Source organism: Fukomys damarensis, unplaced genomic scaffold (assembly GCF_012274545.1).
Source record: "Fukomys damarensis isolate Sample0158 unplaced genomic scaffold, DMR_v1.0_HiC HiC_scaffold_37, whole genome shotgun sequence".
Classification (NCBI taxonomy): Eukaryota; Metazoa; Chordata; class Mammalia; order Rodentia; family Bathyergidae; genus Fukomys; species Fukomys damarensis.
The window spans coordinates 37458431-37472261 of NW_022900949.1; the positions used below are offsets into that span (position 1 = coordinate 37458431).

General features: G+C 35.6%; 1 protein-coding gene across 15 annotated transcripts in view; it reads left to right on the forward strand.

Moving 5' to 3' along the window:
* The window catches only part of Ptpn13 (protein tyrosine phosphatase non-receptor type 13), a 143347-nt gene that overhangs the window by 16271 nt on the left and 113245 nt on the right, over positions 1-13831 (forward strand). For all 15 annotated transcript variants that reach the window (XM_010606698.3, XM_010606709.3, XM_010606701.3 and 12 more), the window contains exon 2: positions 1752-1930. In XM_010606698.3, the coding sequence (XP_010605000.1) occupies positions 1752-1930 (179 nt within the window). The remainder of the gene's footprint in view (positions 1-1751; positions 1931-13831) is intronic.

The following is a 13831-nucleotide window of genomic DNA, read 5'->3' on the forward strand; positions in this document are numbered from 1 at the left end:
AAAAAAAAAAAAAAAAAAAAAAATAGAGCTGGGTCTGTACCTCAGTGGTAGAAGTGAAAAGCACTTACATAGCATATGTGGGTTCAATTCCCAGTAACACCAAGAAACAAAAGAGGTGTATTCAAGCATTCCCTCTGATACATAGTTATTAAAGGTATTCCTCAGATTCATAAATGTGTAGGGGCATTTTAATCTTCAAAGGCAGAATGACTTTTAGTAGTGTTTTTTTAATAAAATTAAATCAGATTTTGTGTATTTTGACCATAGGTGAGGTTAAATCAAAGGATGGATGATTTGGTACTGATTAAATTAAAAGTTGTTTTCAGGAAAGCATAGGTAGCTTTATGCTTGATAAACTAACTGTTCCTTGGACTTGTGTCAATTTTCTGAGCTAGAGCAATTTTAGTACAATGCATCAGATTGAATAATGGACTTGGCAGTCTCAGCCTTCTGTGACTTTTCTGTAGCAGTTTCTTGAGTCTATAACCCAGTACACCTAGAAATTATCTTAAAACCTGTATTAACTTCCTTTTGATAGGGGAGAATAAGGCTTAAAGTTCCTTCGAATGATTCTGTTTTCTTTAGTCTAACGTATACCTTTATTTTTTAGAATAAGCCTTCTGAAGTCTAAGACATTCATTTTTAGAAAGCTCTTAAATACTGAAGTGTTAAACACCTATAGAGGCAAATAGTAAAACAAGAAATTAAATGACCCCATCATTCACCCTGGTAATACAGAACAAGTCACCTGAAATTATAGTTAAGTAATGAGCAAATGCAAACAAGACAAAATCCAAATTCCAGAATTCAAATATACAAAAGATATAAACAGCCTTTGTTGTATACCAATTTCAAATCTGAGGAATTCTCAAAGGAATTGGCTTCTATTGGTTTACGAACATTGTAATCTAAATAAGAGAATCTTAACCTAGAGTCCATAAATAAGCTATAAGTGAATCTCTGAACTGTAGGATTTATATACAGTTTTATGTTTATGAGTAGTATCCTTGAAAGAGAAACTATAGCTTTCACCAATTTTTCGAAGGAATCTATGATTCGAAAGAACCATTCCTTATTAATTTCTGTATGTCACTATAATAAAACAACCAAATAAAGTTTCTTATGAACAGTAATAAAAGTTCTTTATGTCTCATTTTGTGGTAGTCACATTCCTTATCATTGAGGCCCAATACCAGACAGCCACAATTTAAAAGGAGGAAAAGTTTATTTGGGCTCACATGTTTAGTTCATATTTGGCCAGCTTCAAGGCAGAAACAGCTTGATGGAAGAGTCTGAAGGAAGAAAGCTGCTCCCATCATGGCAGCCTGGAAGCAAAGAGAGGGTAGAAGCTGAAAAGGGAGACACATCCTTCCAGGTCACACCCATAATGACTCACCACTTCCAACCAAGCCCCACCCCCTAACAGCAACTCAGCTATGATGCTCTAATAATCTAATAACATTCCACAATCCCCACCTCTGAGAGAATGCATGAGGCTTTGAGGGGACGTCAAGATATAAACTGTGACAAGCTTCTAGGACCCATCCAGATTTGAAAGAATAAGCCGAATCAAGGCGGTGTTAATAACATTAGCAGTTGTATTTATATGAAATCTATTTTCATAGCATGTTGATTTGTTATATTTAACTACCATTAATATGTTTATCAACAAACTGAGGTACTTATTGAAGTGATCTGTAGTAATTTTAAGCAATATTTTTTTCTTTTGATTTGGTATAATTATAAACCAGTGAGCATAGCGGATCCTGCTGCCCTTGGCTTCATCATTTCTCCATCATCCCTGCTGTTGCTGCCATCTGGTAGTGTGTCATTTACAGATGAAAACATTTCCAGTCAGGATCTCCGGGCGTTCACTGCACCAGAAGTTCTTCAAAATCAGTCACTAACTTCTTTGTCAGATGTTGAAAAGGTAACTGTTAAATCTTTTTTAAAAAAATGTTTAACTGTATCTCAGCCCCCTGAAAAAAATCCATGCAATACAAAGTGATTCTATATTAGGAATCTCTTATTTATTTTTCTTAAGAAAATGCAAAACAGTTCTAGCTATGGATCTGAGAAAAATATCTTAAAAGTGATCATTATTCATGTTTATGCATATGACATATTTGCTTTGTATAAAGCTTCATTAGAAAGACACAAACATAACTAGAAAGTAGACTCTGATTATTATATACAGAATAATCTATAATAGATGGCAGGTTGAAAAAGTGCTATTTAAGGGGATAAAGTGTTTTGAAAATATGCAAAAGGCACAATTAATTTTTAGCCTGGAACAGTGTCACAAAGCTGGTAGCATTTTCACTTATCCAAATTCTACTTATTTTTCATTCCCTGAAAATTTAAGTGTAAATTCCTAGAAAGGACATTCTACTCAGGCTTACTAATATAAACAGTGATACAGGGCTGGGGATTCAGCTCAGTGGTGCCACTGCCTGTCTGACAGGGCAAGGTCCTGAGTTCGATCCTTGGTTCCAAAATAAAACAAAACAAAAAGTGACAGGATTTCTCCACTGCGGTTGGGAATGGCTGACCAGACCAAGGGAAAGCAGTAGCTGTCTAATGGGCTGTAATTAAAGAAACAAAGGCTGCAGGTCAACATAAGGGAAGATTTTGCATGCCAGAACCCAAATCTTTGTTCTGAGGCAGGGAGGATCTGTTATATTTTTAGGACTTTGATGTGATATTTGTGATCTTGGAGGTGAGGCCTGACAAAAGTAGGTATCCTGAAGGGATTAAAAGATTTGAGAGTCTAATTGGGGAGATTTAATAATCTGGAGAGAAGAACTGAAAATAGTGTGTAATGTTTTGAGAATATAAAACAGTGGATGAAATGGACATAGTGGACACAAAACTGGTGTTTGATGACAGTGATGCAAAAGTTTATAATAGAAATAGTCACTTTTACAATGGTGATGTCATTAACTTCAAAATATGCTCTGATTTCATTGTCAAAGCTATGAAAAAAATCAGAGGGCAAATATGAATTGTTGTATAACAGACTATGGGTGTTAGGGAGCTCTGGAAACTAGAATTTGCTATGAACATCCTTTGCCTTACAGCAAATTTTCTAGCAGTAAATTTATTAAATAAAAGTGTGCACATTTTATATCTTCATACACCTTGTTTAGTTGCCATCTAAAATAATTGTACTTATTTATCTTTCTACTGACGATTATATTTCCCTTTTGAGAGAGAGATTGAGAAAGAGGGAGACGGGGGAGGGGGAAAATGAATGAATGTGACGATTAAGCCTCTTTATTTGGGCTGTCAGCTTTGTATCTGAAGCAAAACTGATGAGAATTGGTAGTGTGGCTCCAGGCCTCAGTTTATCTACTTTTTATAGATCATAAGCTACTTAAGAAACTTGGGATATACAAACAACCAAATAAATGAGACAGTAGCTGACGTGGAGTCAGTGCATAATAAAACATTAGCCCTAAGAAATTTCCACTACAAATGATGAGGTATTTGAAGAAATCTTTGTGTACTATGGAGTGTATACACTCGTGGCTATTGTTATATATCATGAAGGTACTCAGATGTACTGGTAATGTTTTATTAAGCTGAATAATATATACAGTTATTCATTTCTGTTATTGCTTAAACATTATGCCTTCATTCTGTATACTATATGATTCATTTAATAGTTCACTTTTAAAAGATGGGGTGATTAGAACTTTGGAAATAAGTTAAGTGTGTATGTGCCAATTTTTTATCCCTTGAAATTTCTGGATCACAATCAAGCTTCAGGGTGTGTATAAACCAGTAAGTTTTGTGCATGTGATCACTTTTGAGAGAAGGTATCCATAATGTCATCAGTCTCTTAAATGTGTCTAGTGACCTTAGATGGCATAACCACTGCATTATAATAAAGCTATGGATATCTTAGTTTTTAAAACCTCTACTGAATTATAGGAGAATCCTGTTCCCTAATTATGAATAATTTTGGATAAGTGTTTGTGAACTCTTTCTGTAAGGCTCTTAAAATCCACAATAAAAGAAAAAAGTCCTTAATAAAAATTTCAGGTATACAAGTGCATTTCTAATTTCCAGTTTGCCTGTGATGTCAAGATCCCCAAGCAAGTAAACTGCTGTGTGTTAGAAGCAATTGGTAGACCACCTATTTGACAAAGTGACTCTATTACAATATTAAGAGTTTAGGAGTGTTACTAAGTCTAATGGAAACTTCTAGTTTACCTTTGTGTATAAGCTATATGCAAATGCTATGTCATTTTATGTAAGGGACTTGAGCATTTATTGATTTTATTATACACATGGGTCATGGAATTTATCTCTTCCAGATAAGTATAGGATATTAATATTTTAATATGGTAAGGACATGTTGAAAAAGTAGATGGTGACTTCATTCAATGATTTTCATGAGTTAAAGATATCTCACAGATTGACATTCAATAAATGCTTGCTATATAAGCCACTGCGTAGTACTTTATTGTGAAGAACAGTGAGTGCTTAAGCAAGATCTTGACATGTGAAAGTGTTCCCTTATTCAGTAGGGCTTACAAGTATCTTGTAAACTATATGCATACGTTTGTAGGAAACATGTCCCTCTGACAAACTAGCCAAATTTATACAGATCACACTCAGCTTTTTGATCCCCTGGATTTTCCCTTTTGCTTATAATTTTCTGCTTTCAACTTGCTATTTGTTACAGTTTCGATGGGATTTGAATCAAATTATTGTCATTTCTCTTCTAGAATATTAATGTATATAAAAGACATAATATTTAGCTTAAATGTTCATTGCCACTAATTTGCAATCGAAATATCAAGAATTGTGACTTCTATCATATTTTGCTTTACATCTTCAACCTTACCAGCAACCTCAGTTGAACTAGGCCAAAAGATTGAGAGTTTTCATGCTACTATATTTACTCTTGTTAAATTTTTGGATCCATTCTCTTTTTTCTCCTTTCCATGTATTCATTTGCTTATTTATAAGTTTGGAAAATATATTTCTTATATGCCAGTCTGAGTTACTGAAAAAGAATAATCAGAATTGTCCAATCACTGAGTCTAGTGTATATTCACATAATTAGATAGACATTTTAAAATATTGTGGACATGTACCACAGAACCATTAGTATTGTCCCAAGAAGGTAGGTCTTAATGCTTTGAAAAACCAGCCCTCTCCAGCCTCCTCAATCCTTTTGTGCCCTTGGTTAAAACATTCAGTCAAGATACCTTGGAGGCTCTCCATCACTATAGGTAAGAGTTTAAGATAAAGCAGATATAGACAGATGTCTTCAAACAACAAGGCGGGCATGACAGACATCTGCACTGAGTGCATCCAGTTTTGATTACCTTTTTATGTACATAAGATTTACTCCTGGATTCAGGGAAGTATGGTGATTTTGATGCTGAAGGCTGATAGCTCAAAAATGCCTTCCTTTTTTCTTTTCAGATGGTCAGTGTTCCCTCAGGGCCCTTAATTATTTAAGAAATTTAGGAATGAAAGAAAAAGTTGTGCAATAATCTAAATCAAGTCTTAGCCCAACCAGGGAAGGTCCTTAAAGAACATTTTCTCTTCTAATATCATTGGGCTCTAAGCTGTGGCAACCAAGAATGCTGTGTTCTAGAAACGGAGGCTCTGTATCTTTGAGTCTGAGACCTAATAAATAACTAATATATTGCATATTGAGATCTTTGTTTCCTTATATTTAAGGAATATATTAAGCATACTATTTTGTACTCTCCCTTTGTCTCTCAGTCCTGCTAACAACTAACTACCTGCACAACAGGATGGCTTCTATATAAGGAAAATAACAACTTGGTGAAGATACAGAGAAATTGGACCCCTTGTACACTCTTGGCGAGAATGTAAGATGGTACAATCACTATGGAAAATAGTACAGAGATTACTCAAAACATTAAAAATAGAGTTACTACATGATCCAGCAATCCCTCTTCTGAGTATATATCCATAAGAATTTAGAGCAGATTCTCAAAGAGATATTTACATACCCATATTCAGCGTTGCACTGCTCACAATAACCAAGAAATAGAAGTAACAAATGAATAAAGTAAATGTTATGTACATATAGTGAATATTATGCATCCGTTAAAATAGTCCTGTTACATACTACAACACAGATGAACTCCAAGGACATTATGCCAAACAAAGTAAGCATATCACAAAAGAACAAATACTCTGTGATTTCACTCACTTGCCTATCAGAATTAGGCAACACTAGAGAAAGGGAGACAACTTAATATCTGGGACGATGGGAGAATAAAAGTCGACGTGTGATAGTTTTTCCAAGGCCTGGAATGTAGATATCTAGAAGACAAGAACATAGCAAAGAGGAAAGGAATAAGAACTCTGAGAATCAAGGAAGAACTGATAGGAAAACTAGAAATCACAGAGAAACTAAAGACATGCAGGGAAAAGAACAAAGTAGTCTGGACCTCCAACCCAGGCTTCAGGTTGGGGGATCTATCAACAACTTACCCTGTAATTAAGGTAAGTATGGAGGGGGTCGGCAGCCCCAGGGAGAAAAATGGACCTGCAGCAGTGGCCACAGTAAAAGCCCATGATTGTTATAAACTACAAGTGTGGAATTTTACTGTGAATATAATTCCTTCCACATGGCAGGCTAGAGATTGGAGAAGAAAGCCAGTGCAGCATCATAGTATTTGGGAATGATTAATCAGGAACCATATGGGGAAAGGGTTAATTGTTTAAGACTGAGCTACTTATGGAATCAGAAGCTACAGAACAACTACCTTTTGGGGTTTCTGGGATTACTCAACCATAGTGACTGGTTGGGAGGTGACCACAAGAGACTGTTTCAAGAGAGGGTGTGGACTATAGACCTTGAGAAGTTTCAGCAGTCCCACCCTCTGTGGTGAGAACTCAGGCGACTTGAAGTTGCATGTGGTTTTCTGAGGGCCCTGAATCTGAAAGTGCTGGCATTAAGTCCATGGGAATGCTCAACAATCTCTCACTACCTACTTGAAACACAGAGCTTGGCAGTCTGTTTGTTTGTGCTTTTCTCATCTGCTAATATGATCAGGGACGTGTCTCAGTTTGGATGGTTGCCAAGCCCAGGATATTTGGATAAAGGGGCCTCAGAAACCCTCAGGCCATAAAACTAGGTAGAGATAGAAAGCAGTGACTTAGGCACACACAGGGCCAAAAACACTAAGACCCATTGGAGTGAGTACAACACTAAGGCAGACCCAAAACCATTGATAGACCATGCCTAGCAGGAAATGTGGCGGATTTAGCATACACACAAAAAGTGTTTGTGGAAACCAAATAGTACTTAGATACTAACTCACTATTCCCTGTAATACTGCAAGCTCTAGAAAGAAACCACTTACCCAGATACACAGAAGTATTTTTGGACTCATTTTTGGTTTGGGGGTGTTTGGGTTTTTTTAACCTTTCTTTTGCTCTGTTTTATTTCCTTATTTTTGTTACTTTTATATACTGTTAATCTTGATTTAATTGAATTCTTTATCATACTTTTCTCTCATCTTTTGCTTTCTTTTTCACTTTTTATTTTTATTTTTCCCTTCCCTACCCTCTCAATTTTAATTATTGTAATACTACTACTATTGAGCTTCATTAATTTTTAGATGTTTAATTGGCTATGATATTGTTAAATTCTTTTATGTGTTAATGGTGGTATAGCTGTTGCACTTATTATTTACTCTTTGCCAATATTGGGTTTGTCTTTATGTCTACTGTTATTGAAGATCTCTTTTCTGTTGTTAAAAGGGTTTTAGTTGTAGCCTTTATTGCTTCTTATGCTAAGTTAAAATCTGGTTTATCTTTTACTCTTACTTTTTCTGATTTCTTTGTGATTGCCAGTGGTGGCTAGTTGTTGCTAGTTTTTACTGTATTGTTGATATATGGTTTGACTTTGGGTTGTCAACTTTGTTGCAGTTTATTTTCTTCTCTGTGTGGTGCTGGGGATGAAGCCCTCAGAAGTAGGTTGGACACTAGTAAGACCCTTAAATAGTACGCTGAGTAGGTTGAAGAAGGGTATAAATACCAAAACATAACCAAATGCAAGGTCACATCACAGAGAGACAGATTCTGACTAAAGTCAGAATATTTCTGCCCCAACTGATCTTAAGCCTGCAGCACAGCAATGGAAACATGAGAAAGCAAGATATCAAGTTGCTTCCTTAACTCCCCAAAAGTGTATCTCACAGAAACCGAAGGAGAAGTTATAGGCAAAGACTTAAAAACAAAATGATCAAAATGTTTGAAGAGCTCAAAAAGTAAACACATAAACAAATACATTTTTAGCAAACTTAAAGATAATTTTATTAAACAGAGGATTTTACTAATAAAATGCTTGACAAGCTTAAAGAAGAAATAAAAAACTAATTGAGTTAAATAACACAATACATGATATGAATGACTAGCTTGTCAAAGAACTAAGAATTATGAAAAGAGCAAAACAGAAATAACAAGATATGAAGCATTCAGTAGAAAGCATGGGTATCAGATTTGAGCAATATGAAGACAGTATCAGAAATTGAAAATAAGGTGGATTAGCAAACCAAACTCAAAGATGACAAGACAAAATGCAAGCTAGATCTAATAGCTGCAAGACGAGTAAAAAATATATATCAAAATTAAAGAAGAAAGGAAAAAATTAGAAGATGACTCAGTGGTATCAAAAAATTTATTCACTGAAGCCATAGCAGAAAACTTTTTAGGAAAGGAATCTAGGAAAAGAATTTAATATTTAAGTACAAAAGCTGTGGCCAGGAAAAAAACCTCTAATATATCATGATCAAATTTCCAGAATTTCAGTAAAAGGAGAGAATACTAAATGCCATTAGAGAAAAACAGCAAGTTAATTAGAAAGGTAAGCCCATCAGAATTATAATGAATTTCTCAGCATAAGCCTTAAATACCAAAAGAGGTAAGAGCAAAGTTTTTCCGAGCTCTAAAAGAAAACAGTTGTCAAGCCAGACTTCCATATCTTACAAAATTAACCTTCAAAATTGACAGACAGTGGGGACGGGGGATAATTGAAAGAGAAGTAAAAACTTTCCATAACAAATCCTAAAGAAATACATGACCAGTTAACATTGTAGACAGTACTCCAGGGCATCCTACACAGGGACTGGGAAGCCACTAGCAGTAAAGAGGCCAAATGAAAGTACACATATAACTGGAAGAGTAAACAGGAAAAAAAACCAAAGGAATCAGCACTGGAAAAAATACAGTGACAGAATTCAGTAAACATTCACAAGAATAATAATAATAATAAACAGATCTAACTTGCGTGTTGTCTTGTTATCTTTAGGGTATCAAGTTTATGATCTGCTATATCCACCTTTTCAATTTCTGATACTGTCTTCATATTGGTCAAATCAAAGCTGGTACTCAGGCTTTCTACTGGATGTCTCATATCTTGTATTTCTGCTTTGTTTTCTTTTCATTATTTGTATTTCTTTGCCAGACTGGTGATTCATATCATGTATTGTCTTATTTAACTCAGTTTGTTGTTTCTTCTTTATGCTTGTCAAGCATTTTATTAGTGAAATCCCCAGTTGAATAAAATTCTCTGTTTGCTAAATATGTATTTCTCATATATTTATTCTTTGAGCTCTTCAAAACATAATAAGTAAACAATAATAACTCTCAGTGCCAGTGATTTTAACTCCCTATCAAAAGTCACAAACTGGCAGATTGGAGCAAAAAAAACCCCAAAATGTAGCCATCATATATTGTCTACAGGAGCCCTGCCTCATCCAAGAAGAAGCTCACAGACTAAACATGAAAGGATGGAAAATTATATTCCAAGCAACTAGAGCCTGAAACCAAGCAGGAGTAGCTAGATTATTTTCACACACAACAGACTTCTTGCCAAAACTAATCAGAAGAAACTAAGGTGGGGCTAGGGATTGAGCTCAGTGGTCCCGCCGCCTGCCTTGCAAGTGCAAGGTCCTGAGTTAGATCACTGTACCAAATAAATAAATAAGTTTTAAAAACTGACAAAGGTGGCCACTACGTACAGGTAAAGGAAACCCTTCAACAGAAGAGATAACAATTATGAATATATATGCACCAAATGTTGGTATATCCAGCTTTATAAAGTAAAAACTAGTGGACATAAAAGAATAGATAGACACCAATACAGTCATAGTGGAGCACTTCAACACCCTACTTTCACAATTACACAGGTCAAACTGACAAAAAAAATTAGTAAAGAATATAGTTAAATCACAACATTGAACAGACTTAGCAGATACTACAGTACTACAGAATGTATCATTCAATAACAATAATACATACATTTTTCTCTGCAGCATGCAGAACTTTTTCCAAAATAGACCATATCTTAGTCCAGAAAGCATGGTTAAACAACTACACAAAATTTAAATAATCCACTGAAAACTATCAGATCATAATGGAATGGAATGAATCTAGAAATCAACTGCAGGCTGGGTGTGGTGGCACATGCCTATAATCCCAGCACTCAGGAGGCTGAAATAGGAGAATTGCTGTGAGTTCTAGGTCACTCTCAACTACATAGTTAGACCCTGTCTGGAAAACAACAACAACAACAACAAAAAGCTCAATGAATCAGAGTTGGTTCTTTGGAAGAATAGGCAAGACTGATAAACCCTTAGCTGAATTTACAAAACCCGGGGGGGGGGGGAACAGTATCAGTGCGATTAAAAATGAAAAAGGCAAATAACAACTGACACTGCCAAAACTGGAGAATCGTAAGAACTGACTTCTAAAACTTACATTCCAGTAAATTAAAGAAATTGAGAAATTCATAGACACATATGAATCACCAAAATTGTACCAAGAAGGGCTGGGGATTTAGCTCAGTGGTTCCACTGCCTGCCTCTCAAACACAAGGTCCCGAGTTCAATCTCTGGTACCAAAAAATTGTACCAAGAAGATATAGAAACTCAATACACCAATAACAAAGTGATGAAATAAAAGGAGTAATAAAAACTCTTCTCAGAAAAGCCAAGTACCCAATGGATTCACTGCAGAATTCTGCCTGATCTTCAGAGAAGATCTAACACCAATATTTTTCCAACTTTCAATGTAGTTGAAATGGAAAGGCTACTGCCATACTCATTCTGAAAGCTACCACTTCCCTGATACCAAAGCCAAAGAAAGACTTAACAAAGAAAACTAGGACCAATCCCTTTAACGAACATAGATGCAAAAATCTTCAACAAGATACTGCCTAACAAAATATAACAAATCATTAAAAAAAATCATGTATCATGGCCAACTTGACTTCATCCTAGGGATGCAAGTTGGTTCATTATTCTTAATAGAATGTAATACATTGTATAAATTGGAGAAAAGACAAAAATCATATCAGCTCAATAGACACAGAGAAAGCCTTTGACAAAATCCAACATCCATTCATAATAAAAACCCTAATGAAAATAGGTATAGAAAGACATCTTAAGCTGATGAAGAAATTTATGACAAATGCACTGTCAACATCATACTAGCTTTTCCTCTGAAATTAGAAGACAAAGGTGTTCTACTTTCACCACTCTTGTTCATATATTACTTGAGACTTTACCCAGTACAGCCAGCCAAGACAAAGTAAAAGGAATACATACAGGAAAGGGAGAAATCAAATGATTCTTATTTGCAGATGACATGATCCTTTACATAGAAGACCCAAAAAAACTCCATCAAAAGATGCATACAACTAATAAATCTAGCATAATAGCAGGATACAAAATAAACACAAAAACCAAGTGTGTTCCTGTACACCAACAATGAACCTATCAAGAAAGAATTTAAGAAAATAATCCCAGTTGGGTGTGGTGGTATATGCCTGTAATATACCAGCACTTGGGAGCCTGAGGCAAAAGGATTGCTGGGTGTTTGAGGCCATCCTGTGCAACAAAGTGATTTCAAAGCCAGCCTGAATTACAGAGCAAAACCCTGTCTCAAAACAAAAACTGGAAAATAGCCCCATTCACCATAGGTTAAAAAAATAAATACATAGGCATTGACCCAACTAAGGAAGTGAAAGGCATCTATAATGAAAACTATAGTATTCTGAAAAAAGAAATCGAAAATAGACATCCCCTGTTCCTGGATAGGCAGAACCAATATTGTTGAAATGGTCATACTTCCAAAAACTGAATTATAAATATCATGCTGTCCCAATCAAAATACCAATGATATTCTTCACAGAACAAGAAAAACAATCATAGAATTTATATTGAACAAGAAGAGACCTACAATAGCAGAAGCCATTTGGCAATAGGAACAAAGCAAGAGCCCGGGATTTAGCTCAGTGGTTCTGGCACCTGCCTCACAAGCACAAGGACCTGAGTTCGATCACTGGTACCAAAAAAAAAAAAAAAAAAAAAAAGCAAGAGGCAACACAATCCTGGATTTCCTTTTGTATAACATCTACAATGATAAAAACAGCATGGTGCTGGCACAAAACAGACATGTGGACCCATGTAACAAAATAAAGGATGCAGAAAGAACCCCAGGCACATTCAGCCATCTAATTTTTGTACAAAGGGGCCAAAAATATATGCTGAAGGAAAAATAGCCTCTTTAATAAACAGTGCTGCAAAAACATTTTATCCGCATGTAGAAGGAAAGAATTTAAACCAATATCATTCACCTGTACTACAAAGAAAAGTACCTACAATATTAAAACAGAAACACTTAATCTACTGAAAGATAAAATAGGCAAAACTGTTTAGGACACAGGAAAGGAGTTTATGAATAGAAAACCAGTTGCACAATAAGTACAGTAATATGAAGAATCAACAAATAGGATTATATCAAATTAGAAAACTTGTGCACAGCAAACAACCAACAGAAGTAAGAGACTACCTATAGAATTGGGGGAGGGCTACTTCTCAGACAAGGGACTGATACCTAGAATATATACATAAGATCCTAATGGTATATTTGACTGTGTAATAGGAAGGAAAGGGCTAAAGGTGTAGGGGAAGTGGGAAGGGTAGGGGAAAGGAAATAAGGGAAAAGAAAAAGATGAGAAAATGAAAAAATGGAAATAAAGTTTTGTAAGTAGGGAAGGGAAGAGGGAATGAAGGGAGGGCAGGGGTATGGGGAAAAAATGAGAACCAAGACCTGTCATGTAAAGGTAAGAGATCCCGATGATGACTATAACTATACCTAAAATGTACCAATAAACTCAATGAGAAAAAAGAAACTGAAAAACAGACTCTTGAAATAAAAGATCCAATTAAAAAATGGGCAGTTAGCTGGGTGTGGTGGCCTACACCTGTAATCCTAGCACTAGGGAAGCTGAGGCAGGAGGATCGCTGCGAGTTCAAGACCAGCCTGGACTACATAGTGAGTTCCAGGTCAGTCTCAACTACATAGTGAGACCCTGTCTCAAAAAACCAAAGGGGGGGGGCGCACAGCTGAAAGGAATAGGACCTTCTCAGAAGAAGTACAAATGGCAAATAAGTACTTGAAAAAATATTCAACAATTTTGGCTGTTAGAGAAATACAAATCTCAACAACACTGAGATTCCATCTTATTTTAGTAAGTGTCTGTAAAAAAAAACAAATGCTGATGAGATTGTGCAGAAAAGGAATCCTACATTGTAGATGGGGTTGTAAAATAGTGCAAAAGATCCCTCCTACATTGTAGATGGGGGTGTAAAATAGTACAACCACTGTAGAAATTAGTATAGTATATAGTATATAGCCTTTCTTCTTTTTTGGTTTTCAACTGACTGGGAGAGGTCCACTCACTTTAGGGAGGGCAATCTGCTCATTCAGTCTGCTGGCTTTAAATGTTACTCTTATTCAAAAATACCTTTACAAAAGCATC